The sequence below is a fragment of the Vipera berus genome (assembly GCF_964194415.1).
Source record: "Vipera berus genome assembly, chromosome: Z".
Taxonomy (NCBI): Eukaryota; Metazoa; Chordata; class Lepidosauria; order Squamata; family Viperidae; genus Vipera; species Vipera berus.
In genome coordinates this window covers 75,826,102-75,841,639 of record NC_138205.1, presented here as the reverse complement: position 1 = coordinate 75,841,639, position 15,538 = coordinate 75,826,102, and the positions used below count along the sequence as shown (strand labels likewise).

The 15,538-nt window shown below is 39.1% G+C and overlaps 1 protein-coding gene across 2 annotated transcripts in view; it reads left to right on the top strand.

Annotated features, from left to right (window-relative positions):
• Positions 1-9,274: 9,274 nt before the first annotated feature.
• Positions 9,275-15,538, top strand: part of MLH1 (mutL homolog 1) — a 56,660-nt gene continuing 50,396 nt past the window's right edge. The window contains exons 1-4 of one of the 2 annotated variants that reach the window (XM_081345361.1): positions 9,275-9,603; positions 13,206-13,296; positions 13,381-13,479; positions 15,206-15,279. In XM_081345361.1, coding sequence (XP_081201487.1) covers positions 9,488-9,603; positions 13,206-13,296; positions 13,381-13,479; positions 15,206-15,279 — 380 coding nt within the window. In that variant the 5' untranslated portion in view covers positions 9,275-9,487. The remainder of the gene's footprint in view (positions 9,604-13,205; positions 13,297-13,380; positions 13,480-15,205; positions 15,280-15,538) is intronic. The other variant, XM_081345362.1, reaches the window with a different exon arrangement.

Genomic DNA, 15,538 nt, shown 5'->3' with positions numbered 1-15,538 from the left:
TGCGCATCAGAGATATTTGGATCTGCCCCAGCATGTAGAAGCATCATGATATCTTCCTTTTGATCTAATACAAAGACAAGTGCAACTGATAATAAGTATCCAACAATGTTATGTCAGCAATACATCTGCACTTCATGACACAAACCTCTTATCTACTCTAATATGTTGCGAGCGTTAACAATAACTTGTAGAAAGCTCCACAAGGGAGTATATAAAATTCACTTTGGCATTTGTTGGAATAAGTAACAGGAACAGACATACACTTTTCAGCAAACTGTTCATTTTTAGAAATCTCAGAAAATTCATGGGAAATAACAAAATAAAATTGTGATTAAGTTTACATCACTTCCAACAAACTAAAACCAAACCAATTGTCAGGACCCACCCCAATCCATGTCTTAGGAAAACAAAAACTCTTGGAGTCAGTTCTAGTCCAAAAGGAATTTTTACTAGGACATGTTTGGTTGTGGAAATACAAGACAGGACCTGGCATTGTTTTACAGATTGAAACTTTATAAAGAGTTTCCAGCTCAACCCCCCTTCCCTCAACCCCATTTGGTCAGCCCCCCCATCATTTACTTCTTGTCATCCCTTTCGTGGGAAAAAGGGAACTCCGGATCTTTACGGTTATTGTCTTCTTCCTTTACAGATTCAAATGGAGACACAGGCCAGATGCCTTCTTCCCTAACCCTCCCCTTTGTTCCCCCAGTTCAAAAGGTTTCCCTTGGTCTTTGAAATAACCTAAGGCAGGCTGAATCCACATCCACTCCTCCTTCCTCGGGAGATGGCAGAATCCAGGGGGGGGGATAATGTTTTAAACATACATTTATGAATGTGATATAAATGGATTCTGACACCAATTCATTATGAATTCAAACATTATATAAACCAAGTTATTTATACACTGCACTGTGGTATGCTTCTTTTAACCATGGATTACTGAGTAAACCCAAAATAACTCAGTTTACACAACACAAATAGATATACTTTACAAAGCCAAAGAATTTCATTACAGTTTTAGCACAATGTGCAAATAGGGCTAGTGCTTTTCTTCCCAGCATAAATGATGCAAAGCAGCACTGGTCATCTCTTCAAAGATATTTATTTCTATAATTATCTCAGTTCCAGGTGCAAGAAAGCATACATTTAAACCCACTGAAAAATGCTATATCAACATTAAAAAAGAAATGGAACAATAATTGAAGTAACTATTACAGAATTGAGAAACCAGGTGAATAAAATCAGTGTTGAAAGTGTAATGATACATTTATTCACCATATTGTTTTAACTCAGCATTTGTTCCAAGTGCAATCCTATAATGCTACAAAATTTCTTCTTACAAAGATTGTGTTCACTCAGAAATGAGAAGAGGTCCACACATTTAGAGATAACTAGATTGATCTAATTTCAGTTAAAAATAAATGAATGAACGAACATATTCCTATACAGTACTGCCAGAAAATATAGAATCATATACGTGTACCAAAAGTCAGACACAGACCAAGTTGGGCCTCACAGACATTTTATTTTATATAAATTATATTACATGTCCCAATTGCTTGCCATTTGCTCTAAACATTGCCTTAGTGACCCATGACTCTCAAATATTTCTTGATAACTTTTATTGAATGAATGAATGATGAATTGAATGAACCTTTATTGTCAAAGTACAACCATGTATACATTGAGATTGGTTGAGCCTCCCTTCGTGCCCCACCCCCAACTTACAGTGACACAAACTCTCCATCTTATTACACCATGTGAGCTAATTGCCCAATGCACTGGCCTTGCAAGTCAATTATGCATAAAGTTTATAAAATTATTTCCCATTCAAAAGCCTAACAGCCCATGGATAAAAGCTGTTCTTCATACCTGTTGGTATGGCTGGCTATACTCCTATATATCCTACCCAATGGTAGGAGAGTAAAGAGATACCGTCCAGGGTGTGAGTCATCCCTGAGAATTTTCCTCACTCTTCCAAGGCAGCGAGCCCTGGCGATGTCATCCAGTGGTGTCAGGAGACAGCCCACAATGTCTTGTGCTGTGCTCACCACCCTCTGTAATACTTTCCTATCCGTGGCTGTCAGACCAGCATACCAAACCACAATACCATGCAAGAGGATGCTCTCTATAGTAGACCGGTAAAAGAGGGTCATAAGCCATTGTTCTACCCTGTTCTTCCGCAAGACCCTGAGAAAGTGAAGCCTCTGTTGGGCCTTTCTGGCCACCTGGGCTGTATTAACTTTCCAGGTCAGATCTTTGCAGAGGTAGACTCCCAGAAATTTAAAGGAGGAAACTCTCTCCACACAGTCCTCCCCGATGTAAAGTGGGGCAGGTTCCTCCTTTTTCCTCTGGAAGTCTAGCACCATCTCTTTCATCTTGCCGATGTTCAGGTGCAAGTTGTTGTTACAACACCATATGGATAGTTTTTGTACCTCCGCCCTGTATGCTGTCTCATCCCCACCTGTAATAAGACCCACCATAGTAGTATCACCTGCGAACTTAATTATCACAGTAGATGGGTCGGATGATACACAGTCATATGTGTACAAAGAGTACAGGCAGGAGCTAAGCACGCAGCGCTGTTGTGAGCCGGTGCAAAGCTTCAGGGGGGTAGACAAAGCAGACCCGACCCTCAATGTTTGTAACCGGTCCCTAAGAAAGTCTTGAATCCAATCAAAGATGGAGGGGGAAAATTTCAAGTCAGTCAGCTTCTCGATGAGAGTGCTTGGCAAAATGGTGTTGAAAGCCAAGCTATAATCAACAAAAAGCACCTTGACATAGCTTCCAAGTTTCTCAAGATGACTTGCTACAGAGTGTAAAACAGTAGTTATGGCATCGTCTGTCGACCTGTTCCCCCTGTAGGCAAATTGATGTTTATAGAAATCCAGTAGGAGGCATGTCCTGAGATGTTGGAGAACAGTCTTTCGAAGCATTTCACGAGTACAGACGTTAATGCAACAGGTCTGTAGTCATTCAGGCACTCAACTGCAGTTTTCTTGGGGACTTGGACAATGGTAGCTGCTTTCAAGCACGATGATACACATGCCATTTCCAAGGAGATATTAAAAATCCTTGTCAGGACCCCTGCTAATTGGTCGACACAATTCTTAACCACTATCCCCAGCACCCCATCTGGGCCTGCAGCTTTGCTGGGATTCACAGCCTTCAGTACAGTTTTCACTTGGTCTTCAGATAGGGTGAGTTGCTGAAAATCAGAAGGCCGGCCAGCAGAGGCTATGGGACCTGGTCCTCGTAGCGAGCAAAGAAGATATTCAGCTCCTCAGCCAATGAGGCATTGGTGTTAACCATGCTCCTCGTACTGCCCTTATAGTTGGTTAAGTGCTGCAGTCCCTGCCACAACAATTTTGAACCAATCAGTGGTTTCATGTCCAATTCTCACTATTGCTTCTTGATCCGCATATAGGTTTCTCAAGAGACAAATAAGATGGTCTGGTACTCCCATCTATTTAAGAACTTGCCACAGTTTGTTGTGATCCACACAATCAAAGGCTTTAGCATAGTCAATGAAGCAAAAGTAGATATTTTTCTGGAACTCTCTAGCTTTCTCCATGATCCAGCGTATGTTGGCAATTTGATCTCTAGTTCCTCTGCCTCTTCGAAATCCTGCCTGCACTTCTGGTAGTTCTCAATCCACATACTGCTGGAGTCTAGCTTGTAGGATTTTAAGCATAACTTTACTAGCATGTGAAATGAGTGCAATGGTGCGATAGTTTGAACATTCTTTGGCACTGCCTTTCTTTGGAATTGGAATGTAAACTGATCTTTTCCAATCCTGTGGCCACTGTTGAGTTTTCCAAATTTGCTGGCAAATTGAGTGTACCACTTTTACTGCATCATCTTTTAAGATTTTGAATAGCTCAGCTGGAATACTGTCACCTCCACTAGCTTTGTTGTTGCTCAGTTTTTCTAAGGCCAACTTCACTTCACATTCTAGGATGTCTGGCTCGAGGTCAGTGACCACCTCATCGTGCCATCTCTTCTTAAACTCTTCTGCCTTTGTTAGGTCCCTGCCATTTTTTTTAATCCCATTTATATCCCACCCTTCTCCAAAGACTCAGGGCGGCTTACAATCTAAGAAGCACAAATCAATGTGCTTAGCAATTTTGGTCCTTTATCATACCCATTTTTGCATGAAACAAAAAAATGCTATGTCAGTGTAATACATAAACATTCATAATGTTAAGACTAACTCTTCATATGTGTTTGAAATTGGGCAAATTGGGAAAATTGTACTTTCTTCACTTTTAAATACATTTTCTCAGATGAAACTGTAATCTCCTCCCTGCTCACAACATTAATTCTCTCAGTAGTCACATAAACAAACTTCATAGTATTTTTTCAAAACAGAATCAAGTATCTTGTGTTCTTTCCAATGGGTCATCTAGTCATCTTATCAAAGAGTGGTTTTCTTGTCTTTTGAGTGTCCAAGGACTGATATGACTACCACTTTGACTCTGCAAATGTTATAAACAAATTGGGCAGAACTGAACTTTTCCAATCTTTCCATTTAGTTTAAAGTTCATTATTGTTCTAGTGTTTACTGTGAATGCAATGGCTTAAGGAACATTTCTCTTGTGTTCCTCACATTAAAATACATAAGGAGTGATTTTGATACTAGAAAAAATATCCAAAGGAATATATTGAATATGTAAGATTGTCAAGGTTGTGTGCTAGATGATTTGTAAGTTTTACATATTTTTCCATGCTAGAAGTGAAGTAGTTTTAGTACGTCAGTGGTGATAGAGCAATGAAGATAATATGCTGTTCATGAAGAAATGCTTTGCTCTAGACAGTATGTCTAAAGAAAGTAGTGAAAAAGTTATAACATTTTTAGAATTTAGGAGACAAGAAAAAAAAAGAAATTCTTCCCAACAGCCATCTTTTTAATAGATTTGTTCTATTCTGAAGTATTTATTTAATGATTATTATAAACCACTTCTGTATTGTGTGAAATACAAACGCATTGGATAAATAATGAAGTAAATATAGTTATATTAAGCAAAACCTTTCAAGATGTTGACAGCTTGAAGGATGCTAATTTATGGAACATTTGTTCCCAAGGATATTTTACAGAATAAATATATAAGCATTTGTTCTCTGAAGTAAATCTGAGTTTGTGAAGCTCACTTTCATAAAATTGTGCAATCTTATATATTTCTATAGTGAACAGATTGCTTAAGATAGTGGAAATTATCACTGCTCTTAAGTCCTTTCTAGGAAAAATGAAAAGGCCTTGCTCTGCCTCTAGATGTACTGACAACAATTATCCATTTAGGAGGAAATGCTTATCAGAGCAGTGATATGCCATCAAGAATGGAAAACACTTCTATAGATATCCATTTGTATCATGGAGGAAGAGGGTGTTTTCTGTTGCGATATCCATTCTTTGAAGAACCCACTCCTTGGAATGCAGTACAGGTGGTCCTCAACTTACAACCACAACTAAGCCCAAAATTTACGTTTTTTATATGAGAAATTTGTTAAGTGAGTTTTGCACCATTTTATGAATTTTCTTGCCAGATTTGTTAAGTGAATCACTGCAGTTGTTAAATTAGTAACATAGGTGTTAAGTGAATCTGCTTTCCCCGTTGACTTTACTTGTCAGAAGGCTGCAAAAGATTGCAGTGTTCATGATCATAGGATCACGGACATTGCAATCATCATAAAGTGAGTCAGTTGTCAAACATCCGAATGTAAATCAGGTGGATATGAGGATGCTACAATGGTCCTATGTATGAAAAATGGCGGTCACTTTGTTTTCAGATTCGTTGTAACTTTAAGCAGTCACTAAACAAATTGTTGTAAGTCAAGAACTGTTTAGTTATTTTTGCAAGTTAGCTGTTTGTTCAAAATATTTTCATTTGCCTCAAGATTTAAAAATCCGTATGTTTAATCAATGTTGCCTTTGTTATACTATTTTGTATGTTTTATCTTGTGTTTGGCTGTTTATTTTTTTAAAAAAGTATTTTATCGACCACCTCATATACACTGCTTGAGATGAATATTTAAAATAAAATAAAATTATCCACAAAGAGGTTCCATTTAATATAATGAGGCTTACTTTCAGAAGAACATAGAAGTGTACATATATACTGTAGTCCTGGACACATGCTCTGTTGAATTAAATGATAGTTACTTTGGGATTGATGAGATATGGATCACATGACCCCAGAACACTACAACCATCATAAGTACATGCTAGTTGTCACATGCCTGAATTTTGATCACATAAACAAGGGGAAATTTCAGTGGTTATTAAGTGTGAAAACTTTGTTGTTGTTGTTAGCTGTGAAGTCGTGTCCAACCCATCACAACCCCATGAATGTTCCTCCAGGCCTTACTGTCCTCTACCATCTTCTGGAGTCCATTTAAGCTCACACCTACTGCTTCAGTGACTCCATCCAGCCACCTCATTCTCTGTTGTCCCCTTCTTCTCTTGCCCTCAATTTTTCCTAGCATTAGGCTCTTCTCCAGTGAGTCCTTCCTTCAAAGGCCTCAATTCTTTGGCACTCAGCCTTTCTTATGGTCCAACTTTCACAGCCATACATTGCAACTGGGAAAACCATGGCCCTGACTATACGCACTTTTGTTGGCAGGGTGATGTCTCTGCTTTTTAGCATGCTGTCTAGATTTGCCATAGCTTTGCTCCCTTAGCTTTGTTGTCGCTGAGATTTCCTAAGGCCCATTTCACTTCACATTCTAGGATGTCTGGCTCAGGGTCAGTGACCACCCAATCGTGGTTATCTGGGACATTAAGCTCATTCTTGTATAGTTCTTCTGTGTAGTTTTGCCACCTCTTCTTAATCTCTTCTGCCTCTGTTAGGTCCCTGCCATTTTGGTGCTTTATCATATCCATTTTTGCATGAAACGTTCCCTTCATATCTCCAATTTTCTTGAAGAGACCTCTGGTCCTCCCTATTCTATTGTTTTCTTCTATTTTTTAGTATTGTTCATTTAAGAAGGCATTCTTATCTCTTCTAGCTATTCTCTGGAATTCTGCATTCAATTGGATGTATCTTTCTTTTTCTCCCTTGCCTTTCGCTTCCCTCCTGTCCTCAGCTATTTGCAAAGCTTCCTCAGACAGCCATTTTGCTTTCTTGCATTTCTTTTTCTTTGGGATGGTTTTAGTTACTACCTCTTGTACAATGTTGCGAACCTCTGTCCATAATTCTTCAGGCACTCTGTCTATCAGATCTAATTCCTTAAATCTATTTGTACCTCTATTGTGTACACATCAGAGATATGATTTAGTTCAGATCTAAGTGGCCTAGTGCTTTTCCCTACTTTATTCAATTTAAGCCTAAATTTTGCAACGAGAAGCTCATGATCCAAGTCACAGTTAGCTCCTGGTCTTGTTTTTACTGACTGTACAGAGCAAGGCTTTTCAACCAGTGGTACGGGTACCACCTGTGGTACATTGGCACCTGGCAGATGGTACGCGACCATCCCAGAAAAGTGGTAGTGGGGGAGGGGAATGAGCTGAACTGGTGGCAGCACCACACAAGCCTAAGCGAGAGATGGCTGGAGCTAGGCAATTGGTGGTACTCAGATGTTGCCATATCCTAAAAGTGGTACAATGGGTGAAAAGGTTGAAAAGCCCTGGTATAGAGCTTCTCCATCTTTGGCTGCAGAGCACATTTCAGTCTGATTTCTGTATGGGCTGTCTGGTGATATCCATGTATAGAGCCGTCTCTTGGGTTGTTGGAAAAGAGTGTTTGCTTTGACCATTGTATTCTCTTTACAAAATTCTATCTGCTTGTGCCCTGCTTCATTTTGTACTCCAAGGCCAAACTTGCCTGTTATTCCGGTTATCTTTTGGCTTCCTACTTTAGCATTCCAATCCCCCATGATGATAAGGACATCATTTTTTGGTGTTAATTCTATAAGGTGTTGTAGGACTTCATAGAACCGGTCAATTTCATCCTCTTCAGCACCAGTGGTTAGGGTATAGACTTGGACTATTGTGATATTGAATGGTTTGCCTTGGATTCGCACTGAGATCATTCTGTCATTTTGGGGGTTGTATCCCAGTATTGCTGGGTTAACTGGTCATATGTTACTTTTTTCAGTACCATTGTAATTTCGAATGGTCACTAAACAAATGGGTGCAAGCTAAGGATTAGCCGTAATGTGACTCAGGTTAATGTAGTACAATGTGTTGTTTACACAAGGTATCAGGGATAAAATGAATCATGCTACAGTTGCCTTCAAGCATTTCTAGTCAAGCTATTACTTCACTTAATCCAGTATCATCAATACTAAGTGGCTACAAATAGTTCTTTAAAAGTTTCAAGAGTCTTTTTAGAAAACATCAAATTTCCTGCATATAAAATGAGTGCTCTCCCACATACAATATAAACAGAGTGGAAATGAATATATATATTGTTCAGGTAAAATATCAAATGTAAGCAAGCCAGCAAAGGTTGTACATGTCAGTAAAGATTGTACATTTTGCTGTTCTCTAGATGTGAAAATACTTCTGAAAAGATTCAATAATTAACATTAGGGGCCATTGTATGATGAAATTCTAGGATAAGTAATTTGGGGAAACAAACATAAGATAAAGATAATTAGATGTGACAAAGATGTTGCTATATTTGCAGAGGCTGAGATATATTGTTTTTGTTAAGAGTTTAATTAATGGCGGCAAGCAGTCAATTTACTATGCATATCCGAATTTGCAATGGAACTCAAGACACGATTTTTTTTACTATTGAAGACAAACTGATTCCTGGTATACGGAAAATGTATTTATCTGATTGCAACTGCTTGGTTTAGAATGATAGACGAAGGAGGGAACTGGGATTATCTAAATCTTTTTAAATTAATTATACGTGCTTGGGTTAAAGCAGATGTTGCAAACTTGTCATTTTGCAGTAAAAGGCAGCTCAGCAATAAGAGCCATTACAGACATTTCTCCCTATGCATATACAGTACTTAAAAAAAACCTCCTCTAGACTAGTGCAAATAAATCCGACAGTTTTGCACAGCTCTTACTTTTAGTATCTGAGTACGCCGACAATCCCACCTCAACAAAAAAAAAAAGCTACAGGAAACGCTTGAAACGCCGCTCTACCTTTTTCTATGCCTTTGTTTTCCTTTCGACGGAAGAGCGTTTCTTAAAAAAAGGAACCAGAAAGTTTGATTGGCATGCTTGCAGCCAATCAACAATGAGTTCGAGCCTGAGTTTTGGCGCGTGATTATTACAATAGTGGTCTGTTGGATTTTTTGGCGTCCCGTAGGAGAGGTTATTGGTGGTCTCGTCTTCCTCGGGCTTTAAAATTATTTCCTGCTGCTCCTTAATGCGAGGAGCACCGTGCTTTTTTCTCCCCGGGCCCTCCTCATTTGTACGGTGCCCCCCGCCCCCTTCCGTAGTTACAAGCTACCGGAGCTTTTGGGCTTGGGATTTCTCCTTTCCCTCCAATTCAGTACTCGCGCTTCGATCTCGGTGCTCAGCCCTATCATGGCTCTTGTAGCTGGTGTCATCCGTCGGCTAGATGAGACGGTAGTGAACCGCATTGCAGCCGGAGAGGTCATCCAGCGACCCTCGAATGCCATTAAAGAGATGATTGAGAACTGGTAATGCGCCCGGTGGATCCTGGGGTTGGTTGCTCCTAGTAGTTGTAGGGAAGAAGCAAGGCGTGCATACTATCCTACACTGGCAAAAATAGTTCTTATCGTGGAATATTTAAATTACCCCTACTGTATTATTGCACAGTATATATATGAGTTTCGGGCCGGTTTGAGAGTAGTATAGGATGTTCTGTCTTACTGGGGGGGGGGAAATTGGCCAACATTCCCATAGAAAAAGTATGAGAGCTGCTAAACGGGCAGGAAGGAGCGAACTAAGGAGGATAGGTTTAGAGAAGAGATTATGCAATCTAGAGGTAGCAGGTAGTATGAGAAAGAAACTAACCCCGCCTTGAATTTGTTGGGACAGAGAAAAATCAGAACAGGCTTTCAAGACTCGTGTCAGGCCTTCAAGGTGGGGCAGGTCAGAAAAGAGACACAAATTCCAGGAATGTTACTTTACTGTCAGAGCACATTAACTGAAACTAGAAGCCTATCCATGTTTCTTTCTGGCCCATTTTATGCTGAACAAAATCAAGGTGGAATTATTTTGAGTTTCTCCCTTTTTTCTTTTATTTCTGAACTGTTATTTTTCCAAATCCCTTCTTACCAACTCAACCCATCGCATGCTGTTGTGGGGAAAATAGGAGAAGGAAAGTGTGTTGGATATGTTCTCTGCCTTGTATTATTTGTAAAAATAATAAAGGCAAGATGTAAGTAAATAAAGCTCTTTCCTTCATTCCTTAGCTGCTTTCTCATACTTTGCCCTAGGTCAGCTGTAAATTTCTTTACACTTGTATCAGTTGTTAATAATAATAAAGTTGGAAGGGACCTTGGAGGTCATCTAGTCCAACCCGCTGCACATGCAGGAAACCTTATACCATTTCGGACAAATGGCTATCCAGTCTCTTCTCAAAAACTTCCAGTGTTGGAACATTCACCGCTTCTGAAGGCAGGTTGTTCCACTAGTTAATTTTTCTAACAGTCCTTAGTTCTAGGCTGCTTCTTCTTGATTAGTTTCCATCCATTGCTTCTTGTCCTGCCCTCAGGCGCTTTGGAGAATAGCTTCTTTGTGGCAGCCCCTGAGATATTGGAACACTGCTATCATGTCCCCCTCGTCCTTCTCTTGATTAAACTAGATATACCCAATTCCAGCAGCTGTTCCTTATATGTTTTAGCCTCCAGTCCCCTAATCATCTTTGTTGCTCTTCTCTGTACTCTAACTAGAGTCTCAACATCTTTTTTACATCGTGGTGACCAAAACTGGATACAGTATTCCAAGTGTGGCCTTACCAACATTGTAAAGTGGTATTACTTCATGTGATCTTGATTCTATCCCTTTGTTAATGCAGCCTAGTACTGTGTTGGCTTTTTTGGCAGCTGCAGCACACTGCTGGCTCATATCTAAGTGATTGTCCACTAGGACTCCGAGATCCCTCTCACAGTTACTACTGTTGAGCAAGGTACCCCCTATACTATACCTGTACATTTGGTTTTTATTGCCTAAATGTAGAACCTTACTTTTTTCACCATTGAATTTCATTTTGTTAGATAGTGCCCAGTGTTCGAGTCTGTCCAGATCCTGCTGTATCTTAAGCCTATCTTCTGGAGTATTGGCTATTCCTGCCAGCTTGGTGTCGTCTGAAAATTTGATGAGTTCCCCATCTATCCCCTCATCCAAATCGTTGATGAAGATGTTGAAGAGCACTGGGCCCAGAACAGAGCCCTGGGGCACCCCACTACACACTTCCCTTCATGTAGATGCAGTTCTATTGAGGACCACACGCTGAGTACGGCCGGTCAGCCAGCTACGGATCCATCTGGTGGTGATGCTGTCTAACCCACATTTTTCTATCTTATCAAGTAGTAGGTTGTGATCTACTTTATCAAATGCCTTACTGAAGTCCAAGTAAATTATATTTATTTTTATTTTATTTTTTTAATTTTAATTCCATTTATATCCCGCCCTTCTCCGAAGACTCAGGGCGGCTTACAAGCTTAGCAGTAGCCTTCATTCTATGTATATGCCTGCTTATTAGGGCTTTCACAAACACCCCAAGCAGCATTATTACAAAGTCAGCTTAATTGCCCCCAACAATCTGGGTCCTCATTTTACCTACCTCGGAAGGATGGAAGGCTGAGTCAACCTTGAGCCTGGTGGGATGCGAACCTGCACTAATTGCACAGCATTCCTCTGATCCACTAATTTTGTCACTTAGTCAAAGAATAAGATTTGTCTGGCATGATCTGTTTTTGACAAACCCATGTTGGCTTTTAGTAATGATTTTGTTTGCCTCTAGGTGCTCACAGATTCATTGTTTGATTATCTTTTCCAGAATCTTCCCAGGTATTGAGGTCAGACTGATAGGTCTGTAATTTCCTGGATCCATTTTTTTTCTTTTTTGAAGATGGGAACTACATCAGCTCTTTTCCAGTCCAGTGCTCCAGGATCTTTGAAAAATATAGTTCAGTGGTTCTGAGATCACATCTGCCAGTTGGTCTGTTTTTTCTCTTTGTGTAAAGACAGATACAAAAAATGAGTTAAATAGTTCTCCCTGTTGCTTGTCACTTTCACCCACTAATGGACCAATCATTTCCTTCACTTTTTTCTTGTTTTTACATGCTGAAAAAAGCTTTTTTTCTTATTTTTGACTTTGGTCGCAAGCCTTAGTTCATTCTGAGCCTTAGCTTTCCTCACTTTGCCTTTGCAGGCTTGGGCTATTTCCTGAAATTCTGACTTAGTTATGTGCCCCTCTTTCCACTTTCTAAACTTGTCCTTTTTATCTTTCAATTTATCAGAGAGTTCTTTATGCAACCATGCTGGTTTCTTTTGAGAGGTGTTATTTTTCCTCTTTGTTGGTATTGGGCTAGAGTGGATTTTTATTATCTCACTTTTCAAAATTTCCCAAGCTTCTTGAGTTGTTTTCCCCTTGAGGATTCTCATCCATGGAATCCTTCCCAAGCTCTCTCTAAGTTTATTGAAATTAGCTCTCTTAAATTCCAAGACTCTAGTTTGGCTGTATTCTATTGCTTGTGCTTCCATAATGTTGAATTCCAATATTGCATGATCACTTCCTCCCGAGGTTCCTGTGGCTTCAACACCTTCTATTATTTCATCTCTATTAGTGAGAATTAGATCCAAAATGGCTAGTTCCCTTCTCTACTTTTTGGGTGACAAAGTTGTCTACTAGGTTTGTCAGGAATCTCTTTGATCTTCCACTTGGTGCAGAGTTTGTCTCCCAGTTGATGTCAGGGTAGTTCTCAGTGGTCCGTAAGTATTAGGTAAGAAGGTTTCATTCAAAGTAAATTTATAAATACATGTGCATAGCTTTACGTTACTGAAAAGGAAAAAAGGTCAGACAGGTATCCAGTAACCATTCAGAATGTGATGGAATGTGTAGCTAGAAAAAGAGTGGAGGGGCTGGGGTAATGTTGGCAACAGCATTGTGACTTCCTGTAGCACATTCCAGCAAGAGGCCTAAAACAAGCTATTGGTTGGGGGAGAATAGATTGTTCCCTATTTAGAATTTTCATGCACCTATTCTAAACATTCACGTAGAATGTCATAGGATTGGCAGTGTCTCATTACAATATATTTGTTGTCTTTTTAGTTTAGATGCTAAAGCCACCAACATCCAGCTGACAATTAAAGATGGTGGTTTAAAGCTTATTCAGGTACAAGATAATGGTTCTGGAATTAGGGTGAGTAAAGTACTTGGTTGTTTAGCAGCTAAACTTTATATAAAAAGATATTTAAAAAAACTGATTTGTGGTTTTCTTTTATAGAAGGAAGACTTGGATATCGTGTGTGAAAGATTCACTACAAGTAAACTGCAGACTTTTGATGATCTAGCTAGTATTTCTACATATGGATTTAGAGGTGAGGTATGTTGAGATAGATACTACAATCCACAATTTTTGTGGTCCTGTTTTTTCCCTTTCAATCTAATATATTGGTTCTTAAGAGATTCCAGAAATAGTTACAAATACTTATATGTGGCTTGCCAGAAAGATGGAGTAGGGATGTAATGATATGCATAATAACTCCTTGGCTTCTTTATAGTTAGCCATCAACTTACAGCCATTATGGACAATTATAATACCATTTAAAAGGGTATTTTATGGCCCATAAAGCATTTTCAGTCATTGGAAAACATTGCATTGTCATCCTTATAGTCACTTGATTGTGATTTGGTTGCTTTGCAACCTATTCGCACATATGACTGATTGGAAAGCTCCCCACAATCATGATTGCTATTTCCAAAGTTCTGTCCTTTTAACCCAGAAAAATCTGGAGAAGCCGTCAGGGAAGGTTGCGACCTGCTGCCACCCGCTGAAAGGAAAACTCCCCTCTTTGGGGGCTGGCTAAAGAAGTCACCTTCCAAGGGGAGCTGAATTCCTCTGGCAAAATGCAGAAATGGAGCTGAAATTATGAATATTTCAACTCCATTCCTGCACCTGGTTGAAGGACTTATAATTCATACACAGATGGCAGCTGAACTTCTTCAGCAGACAGCCCTTTCACCAGCTCTTAGGGAGGAGAAGTCAAAATCTATGCAGGAAGTAGAGAGGGAGTGTGTAGAGGAAGGAGTGTAGGTGCCTCAGGCAGGAAAGGATCAGCACAGGCCTCATGCTATCATGTCTTTCCTCAAGGCCTGAAAATCCTGCTTGGATTTCAGTAGGGACGATTTTCAGCTCCTGAATGGAGGCTCCGATGGTCTCTCCCACCCTAGATTCCTTATCTGGGACTCCATCTGCTTAAGAACCAATGATATTGCTTAATAAGCACAACTGACAGTGCAGGGATTGTGATTCTTTACCCAAGCAGTCATGTGGGCTGCTTGCTTAATTTAGGGTTTAATTTTGACTTTAAACTCAACAGTTGAGTTTCTGGTCCCAACTGTGGTCATCAGTTGAGGACTACTTGTAAATAGATTTAATTCCTGACTGTCCTTCAGGAACTCAGTTAATATTGCTAGCTGCCAGCTGAAACAATTTAGAATCCCAATATTTCAGAAATCATTCCCTCTATCTTCATAACATTTGCTTAGCATAGTTAGTTTTGCATGCACACTCATTGCACAATATCCACAACCAAGAGAATCTAACTCCATTGTGATTTGACTTTTCTGCATATTTAGGTAATTCAAAGATTAACTTAAGGTTCATTAAATAAAAGTTTATATTTCCTTATGAAATAGATATAGAATTATTAGCCATTATTTGAAAAATACAACAAAGTTTAAATGATAGACCCTGAAATAAGTATATTTGTTAAATACCTGAATAGATTTAAAATGCCTACTTTTTCTCCCAGTCAAATGTTGGATAATTTATCTCAAAATGGAGATCATTTGATCTCTAATTACAGCAGGAGTCAGTAACATGATGCCTGTTTTACCCTCAGATATTAGCCATAGAACTTCAAAATTAAATAAAAATAAAAAATGGCACATGTTACATAAGATCACCAAATTTTGTGAGATTTTGTATGCCTGAAATTTAAATGCATTTATTACAGATAAAGCATAGAGAATGTTGGTTGAAAGTAGTGAAGTGTCATGTTTATATGGAGTAATATTGCTTTTAAAACTGAACTTCTTTTCTCTAGGCATTGGCTAGTATAAGTCATATTGCTCATATTACTATAACTTCTAAAACAGCTGATGGAAAATGTGCCTATAGGTAGGTATAATTAGTATTTAACTTTTCATATATGTCAATTGTATCACTCTGGGCTATTTATTATTTATTTATCAAAGTTGTAAAGCTGCCTGACTCCAGAGTTACTTTGAGCTGCTTATAGTATTAAAAATAGTTCAAAGCAACATAGCCAACGAAAAGAATGATGAACATCCAGAGAGGGCAATGAAATACACAAACTGAAACACAAAATTTTTGAATAAGAGGTATATCATACAGTCTAGCTTAAAGCTTGGGGAAG